Source organism: Channa argus, chromosome 14, assembly GCF_033026475.1.
Source record: "Channa argus isolate prfri chromosome 14, Channa argus male v1.0, whole genome shotgun sequence".
NCBI lineage: Eukaryota > Metazoa > Chordata > Actinopteri > Anabantiformes > Channidae > Channa > Channa argus.
The window spans coordinates 15,303,165-15,311,686 of record NC_090210.1 but is presented as its reverse complement, the minus strand read 5'-3'; the positions used below and the strand labels follow the sequence as shown (position 1 = coordinate 15,311,686).

General features: G+C 38.3%; 1 protein-coding gene across 1 annotated transcript; it reads left to right on the top strand.

Annotated features, from left to right (window-relative positions):
* The first annotated feature begins 5,700 nt into the window (after window positions 1-5,700).
* LOC137098448 (myosin heavy chain, clone 203-like) lies at window positions 5,701-8,291 on the top strand. Its single transcript, XM_067474684.1, has 2 exons — window positions 5,701-7,696; window positions 8,254-8,291. The coding sequence occupies exons 1-2, from the start codon at window positions 5,701-5,703 to the stop codon at window positions 8,289-8,291; spliced, it is 2,034 nt and encodes a 677-aa protein (XP_067330785.1).
* The last annotated feature ends 231 nt before the right edge of the window (window positions 8,292-8,522 follow it).

Below are 8,522 nucleotides of genomic sequence, written 5' to 3'. Positions count from 1 at the left end.
TTAATAATAATTTTACTGTACTCCTCCTTTTTAATACTCTTTGCACAGAGACACAGTCCAGGGATGGCTGTTCGGTAAAGGTGGTGTTGGGGGGGGGGGGGTGACATGCCAAAAAAATAAAATCATTTTATCTGTGCATGTGCCAAAAAAAATCAAATAATTTTATCTGTGCATGTATTCATATGTGGATTTATTTATACATTTATTGTGTCCTATTCTGAACTACGACTTTCCCAGTTACTGCCACCAGCATCATGTAATTGTGTAGAAGGGGTTTCACAGTATGACATCATCATCAAAAAATAGTTTTTATCATGTTCTTTAAAGAAAACAAACTAGAGGCAGTGAGTCTCAGGCCCAAAGAAAAAAACACTGAATTTTGTCTTGTATTTATTTCAGACAGGTCTCGGAAACCCAAACACTACACACAGGTTAAAAAGTGAGTTGGAATCATTTTTTTTTACTTGCCTGTGTATGTGGTTTGCCTAATTTAGACTGGCTTTCCGAAACTGAGACAGAGCCTAAGGCTGTGTGTGTGTCCTCTACAAATTATGCAAGCTGGCACAATAAATCTCTCTGGCACACTTCCTTTGGTTTCTCACTGTCTTACTGCCTTGTCCAACACAAGCCGTGTGTGTGTGAATATGAATGTAATCCACATTGCCTGAATGGCAGGGAATACTGACATGAAAGCCGGTTCCTAAAACCCTAGCATGATATAGTACAAAGGAGCAGTGGCAGATCCTGACAATTTAACATGGGGTGGCAAGAGGTTTTATAAGTAAACATGTGGTATTTACTGAGTGAAATGGCGTAGCTACATAGAAAGTTAAGTAAACAGAATGCAAACATACTATGAGGTTCTGCCAAAACCCAAGGAGGATCTTCTGTCCCTGTCTTCATCTGTCTCCTCCCCTTCCTACTTCTTTTGATTAGGCCTTATCCTCATCGTCACGCCTCACTTCTTCCATCTCTTCTCTTATCTGTCTTTATCCTTCTCTCCTACCTACTCTGGTCCCTTTTTCTATTTCTCTCCATATCTCGCCTTTGTTCCGGTTTTAGGACTGAAAAAGCAGGACATTCCATCATTTTTACCTCATGTTTACCGCATACCAGTTCAACCACTGTGACCTGCAGTAGTTGTGATATGGAAGAACCCAAAAGAGACCAGTTGTTGAATCCTTGAGAGATGTTGGTCCAACCTGACATGATAGCATCACGTAATTGTTGCATATTTGTTTGCTGCCCACCCGTGATGATCATTGATCCATTGTCAGAAACAATACTCAGGTAGGCTGTGGCATTTAAACAATGCCCAGTTGGCACCATGGCGACCAAAGGGTACCAAGAAAAGATCCCCCACACCATTGCACTACCACCAGCAGCATGAACCATTAATGCATGCTTTTCTCACTGAATCATGACCTTTCTATCACCCAATTTCTATGGGCCCTTGCAAACTGCAGCCTCTGTTCTTAGCTGACGGGAGGGCACCCTGTGTGGTCTTCTGCTGCTGTAGCCCATCGGCTTTAAGATTTGGCATTTTGTATGTTCAGAGCTGTTTTGCTGCATACCTCAGTCTTAACGAGTGGCTGTTTGATTTACTATTGCCTTTCATAGCTCAAACAAGTCTGCCCATTCTCCAGATGGCCAGACTTCATGCAAGTCACCACAATGCTGGAGCATTCACAGTAATAAAATTCTAATCTTTCTTCTTCTTCTTCTGATTTTTGTGCTTCGTATTTGGCACTTAACTACTTCAGCCTACTTTCACCTAGAAACGCCTACAGAACCCAGTGGTTGTGGGTACAGTACCACTGAAGCACTTTAATCAACTTTTGTGTTCTTTCAGGAAATGTAACTCTTATAGTGACAGGACTTAGGGTTCTTCCAGTATTTGGTCGTCTGAAACTCCCATTGAATAACAGAGGTCTGTGGATGGAGATGTAAATGGTTTTGCATATTGTGACCTACTGAGATTTCAACTTTAACATGATATTTTGAAATGGATATAGTAGTTTATAAAATCAACTTTTCTTGTGTTTGACCTACACTTAGCACTCAGCTATTACATTTCTACAGTTTCCAGGATTTTTTTTGCTACTATTTTATTTTACATCTACTCAAGGCAAAACAGTTAACCTTCAATTCTGCCTATTTTCTTATTTTTTTCAAATTCTTTTACAATTTTATAGTAAACTCCTTGGCTATTTTAGCACAAGCAAAACATTCAGCTATTTTTAAATAGTTCAGCTTCAATCTAGCTTTGAGCAAAAGCAAACCGTTCAGCTTTGCTTTAAAAATCCTTTCAGAACTGAAGCATTCACAGTGCATTTTCTTTTTGGAAAGGCCTTTTCTACTTATTTATTTAAATCATGGTGGATTATTTCTCACTGACTGACCAAACAATGAATGAACAAATGGACTTTTGACAAGCAGCAGCTAGTGAGGTTCACTGGTGTTCTATTTGAAGCTTTATATCAAGTTAAATAATGTAAACTCATAGAAAATTACTATAGCTTGGTTAAACAATTATTGTTTTGAAAAAGGAATTTAACCGACAGCTCCTCCCATTTTGCAAGACACACGATTCACCTGAATACTCCTAACTTCTAGAGAGACTCTAAATTACATATACTTGTTCACAGCTTGATGTAAATCATTAAAAAGAGGCAGATGGAACTTAATAATACTCTATAGTTCATATTGGATCACTCTATGGTAAACTTTTTTGAACTTCTGATAGGGTGTGGGGGATGGGGTTAAACCTGAGCAGTGTCATGTAGCCCACCCTGTTAAAAAGCAAAATATAGATTTAGGCAGGCAATTGATAATCCTGAATATTTATTTGACTGGTTACTTCTATGATCTGGCAAGTGCGCCATGCAGTTGCCTAACCAAGCAGGTTAGAAACAAATGTGACAGTCTGCAGTGTTTGCCAAACGTTGATTTATGTGTCTCTTGGCACCACAAATTGGTTAAAATCATATTGTTATGATTAAACATAAATGTTCACAATCTCTTATTTCAGGTGTCAATCTCCTAATTCAGGTCAAGTGGTCCACCTGTTTTTGTCATCTTTTTGAAGAATCATCGTGTCCTTCAACAACTTTTACTGACATGAGCTGCACATTTTGCTGATAGATGTGATTTCTGCCTTAAACAGAACACAAAGGTGCATTGGAAAACCAGACAGATAGTCTTCCTCTAACTTCTGAAAGACCAAACTGCCAAAACTTAAAGAAGAACCTACCTGAACTTTTTGTCCTTATTTAGGCTTTTTTATATTAAATTGCTACAATTACATTAAGTAGTAAACAGTTTTCTTCGCCATCAATAAAACACACTCTACTAAATTAAATGACTTTAAATATGATCAATAATTTAACATTTTAAATTGAAACAGACTCACAACTTTGCCACGATCTAAGATGTTCTCCAAAACATCTGTGTCAACTGCACTAAAACTTAAAAAATCCACAAGTTTAAAAGCCATATCACTTAAGCCACATCTTGGATATTAACATGTTAACCAGCTGGCCGAAAAACTATGTGACTCTTAAAACTTCACAATCCTCCAAAACACAGGCGCTTCTTCCAGGTATCTCTTTACCTGTTGCAAAACACATTTGTGAATCAAGCTTGTATGAGCCAATGGGAGGTGCTGTGTCATGAGTATTCAACTCAACTTTCAATTCATTTTTATTTATATAATGCTAATTCACAACAAAGTCATCTCAAAGCACTTTACAGAATAAAGTCAAGACATAAAGATGTATAGAGAGAACCCAACAATCCCCCCTTGAGCAAGCCTTAGGCAACAGTGGAGAAGAAAATTTCCCTTTAACGGAAGAAACCTTCAGCAGAACCAGGCTCAGGGTGGGCGGCCATGTCCCTTGACTGGTCGGGGTGAATGGAAAGTGAAGAGAGAACAGAAAAGAGCAACAAAAGCAACAACCGAACATCGGGCAGGTTGGTAGGACCAGTAACTGCACACTGGAAAACACACAGCTTCAAAGCCAAAGTCCCTTCAAAGGGACACCCATAAAAAGGGATGGAGAGAGGGAGACAGAGAGGGGTAAAGACAACTACAGGAGAAAACACAGAGTTAATGTCATACAGTGGTGACAATTGTGGGGTGGGAGGAGAGGAGAGAGAGGGACAAGAGGAAGAAAGGAGCTCAGTGCATCAGGGTCCCCCAGTTAAATTATCCGTTTCAACTCGATAAGACAGGGTCTAAGGTGTGACTAAAACAGTGAGTGGGTTTATTTACATTTTGGGAAAAACCAATTGAATCTAATAATGAATTAAACGCAGTGCTGAGGCTTGAATGTTACCCACTATAATGACTTTATCTGTACTAAGCACTAAATCAGATAGAAAATCAGAAAATTCAGTCAAAAACTCTGAATAAGGGACTGGGGGACGGTACACGATAACAAATAATAGTGGTTTTTGAGTTTTCCAGTTTGGGTGTGAAAGGCTGTCAAATGAGTTATAACTATGTTTAGGTCTACGTATAATCTGATGATGTCATCAGTGACATCAGATAACTGCTTTTGAATTGTTTGCCGTTGAAGTTTGCCTAGAGTTGTCAGGGGAAAAAATATTTTTATTTACAGCTATTCCATCTACAAGATACGACTATAGGAGGTGCAAGGTACAGTTATTGGTACAACAAGGTAGTAGTAGCTTTTGCGGTGAATAGGTTATCATCTCAATGTTTTCTGTGGAAATACTTTATGAGCTTAATTGACAAACTTTGTATTTAATATATGTTCCGTGTTTGTTATACAACAATCTCTTGAGTGGCTCTTCAGTATTTGGATCAATTAGTTTGTTAAACATTAGATCAGACTACAGATGTTATATTAATGTGTCAGATACATATTTCATCAACATGTTATTTTTTGCTGTTGTTCATCTCCTTCTCCGTTTTTATCATGACCTCAGTATTTATGCTTTATTTTAGTTCTCTTTTATTAGACCTGCATTTACTATTTTGGACAAGTAAATTTGGCCAAATAGAAAATGCAGATAAAACAAAAAATTGAAAATAGAACATGCAGGTAAAACATCCCTAGCTCCCCCCCCCCCCAGCAAAGTTGGTGAAGACTTTGTGGAAAACCCTGCCATCAAAGAAGTCGCTGTTTCTGAGGTCTCTAAACAAGGCTAACCAGAAGTGTTTGCAAGCATGTTTGCTAACCCATGGCCAGAGTTCTGCAGTGACGGTTAATGAGGTCAACCGTGTCGCCGGTTCGTGGCACGTTTTGCAAATGCAGTAACATTACCCCCCATTGATTTAAGTATTTTCTTCAAGCAGTCTGTTTACAGCCAAACACTGATTTATTGTCTTTGTATATGAGGCCAACTCCAGATTAAGGCCTATGAGCAGTTCCTATGTCTTCCTATGAATCTCACAAAAGTATTTTTTTTTCAAATATTGATTATAAATATTTATTTTAGAAATTTAATTTTACATTTATTTTTTTCAAAAACTAAAACTGGGGAGGTGACATCATGACACGTCGACGTTTAGACGCGCTAACATCAAAGTCATTTGACTTTCATGTATTATGATGTCATCAACTGAATGTTTTAGTTGCTAGCCTGAATTTTCATTCTCACTAATGAACATCTGTTGGAGAGAACAGTGTATATTATATTAGTAAGTACATTATTTTATTTTAATCAATTAAGATGACTACAGACTTTAATCAAAGCCTAGCTGCCACAAATCCATCTTTAATTCCTAAGCTCAGGGCTGATTTAGAAAAGGCAAAGAAAAATGAGCAATTGCTTTTGGAAGAAAACAACAAGCTTAAAAAGAGTATTTCACAATTTTATGATGCTGAGAGAATTTGGAAGAAAAAACAGGCTGAGTACGATCAGCTGAAACAGAAGGAGAGTGATTTTCTATCACGTTATGAAAAGCTAAAACTGGAGTTCGAACAAACCACATTACAACTAAAAGCTCAAAACGACAAACTCCAGGGAACAAAGGATGGTTATACCATCAACGAGGAAAGACTTGTAAAAGAGTTGGGAATGGTCAAATCCAAATTGCAGTTTGAAGAGACCAAAAGGAAGGATTGTTTCTCTCAGGTGGAGCAACTTAAAAAACAGTTGAAGCAGCTGAGAGCACAACTGCAGCATGAAAAAGACATCAAAGAGACTGAACAGGTGAGATTTGATAAGCTGCACGAAAAGCTTCAGGACAAACAGAAGGAGTTAACTTTAGCTTCAGAGAAAATCCATGAATACAAAGAGAAGATCAGTAAATTGAAGGACAAGGCAAAAGGGCTGATATGTGTCATTGACGCATCCAACAAAACAATAACAGATCAGTTGCGGCAGTTGGAAGGCAAGAACAGGCAACACAAGCATACAAAAGAAATATTAAATGATAAAATAAAACAACTGCAAAACAATTTAAGGTGGGAGCAGAGAAAGTATAAAATAAAGCTTCAAGATGTTGAACAAACAGCGAAGCGACAGGAAGAACAAATTGATGAACACAAAAAACAAATCATTGCTCAGCAGACAAAACTGTGTGAGGTGGAAGCTGAGAAAGAGAGGTTAATATCCAAAATCGAGGAACTATCCTATTTAATAACTAAGAAAGAACAATATATGGACGAAATTAATACAGAAAAAAAATCCTTGATAGTGGATTTAGAAAAACAGGAAAACGAGGTTGACAAGTTGCGTAAAATTACGGAACATTTGGAAATAATAAAGAATGCATGCATATTCAATGAAAACAAACTTCTGGTTGAACTGAGAGAAGAAAACAAGAAAGCTTTTGACAAAGACGACGAGATAATCTCTCTAAGGAAGATGATTACTGACTCAGAGCACAAGCAGAGACTGCAAATAGTCAGGACTAGGCAGGTTGAGGCTGAGAGAAATGCCTGTGCTGCAAGATTGCTCAAAGCTAAGAAGATAATTGTTGAGGAGAAAGAAAAAAATCTAAAACTGTCTAATCAACTTGAGTTTGAGCGTGCTAAGATTCCTGCATTGGTCACGAAGCTGAAGAAGCTTAAACGTAAGTATAATTCTGTGGTGAAACAGCTGGAAACCGAGAACTCCCAGTTTGAAAAACAGAAGAACACACTCATGACCTCTTTAGCCTCTACTGAGAAGGACTGGGCCCATGTAAAGAACCAGCTGGTCAAACTACAAGCAGATAAGGAAAATGTAGACAAAAAGCTCAAACACTATGAAGAAGTTGTGCTCAGACTGAAACGCACCATCAACCTCCAGGAATCTGTCAAGGTCACACAAGAAAATACACTTAAAAACTATTTGGGTGAACTCTCATCCCTCAGGATAGAGAAGAGGGAGCTCGAGCAGAATTGTTACATCACAGTCAATTGGACTGCCCAGTTAACCGGAAAGTTGGGCCAACTGAAATCTATGGATAGGAGAACGTATCTCCGCTGGAATCGGACAGGGCCTAACCGAAGCAAGTATAACATGCTTCTGCAAGAAAAGGACAGGGAGATTAAGACGCTGAAAGACACTTTGGCTCGGCGACCAGATGACTCCATAAAGAAGCTCTCGCTGTGTCAGTGGGACAACAGAAAGATCAAAGAACAGATCCAGTCATTACAGGGACTGCTTGGAACACATATTGCACTTAATGACAAGTTGCAAAAAGAGAACCATATGCTTATGGATAAGCTGAGGACAGGTGTGTCTGCGAACGCACCAAGACTCATTCACCTACCCGCTATTTCAATGAAGCCTCAGCCGCCCACCTCTGAACTGCAAACAGAACAGAGCTGGGCTGGTCATCCATGGAGACAAACACACTTTCCATTTGGTTCCACCATGCAAAGGGACACAGACCTGAATATAAAAGGATGTCAAACTGTCTTCCTTCCTCGTATCACATTTAAACAAAAATAACAGAGACCATAAAATCCACTATTACAAGTTAACCTACCTCCACGAGGTACCAGATGAAGCACCTACTTAATGGTGGCTTTCAGAACCGCCACATGCAAGTAACACAACTTTCAGAATGTCACAGTAATGTATTTTTTGAAGAAAAACTACCGAAAACATTTAAAAGTAAAAGTAAATATTTGCTGTTGAAGGCCAATTTTTACCAGGGTCTTTATATCGTACACTCATTGATCACATCAATTGCATTAGATGTTACAGGTGTAACTAATGAAGGGACCAGTGAGTGTGGATCCCTGTTACTGTCTATGATGTTTTACTTCTGAATATGTGTCTCTAAAGGGCAGAACAGTGGGAACCTGCAAACTCTAAACTACTAGAAGCTTGTAAATTTGAAAGGTTTGAAGCCAGTGGCTTCTGGCTGTGAGAATGCTGCAGATTCTTCCTGTCCTTGTGTGGGTTTTCTTATAGGCTGATTTGCAAAACAAATTTTTCTCTAAATTATAATATATATATATATATATATATATAATATCAATAAAGGAAGGACTAAAATATAACTTTTTGTGTATGTGTGTGCATGTGTGTCTGTGAGGGCATGTGTCTCAGTC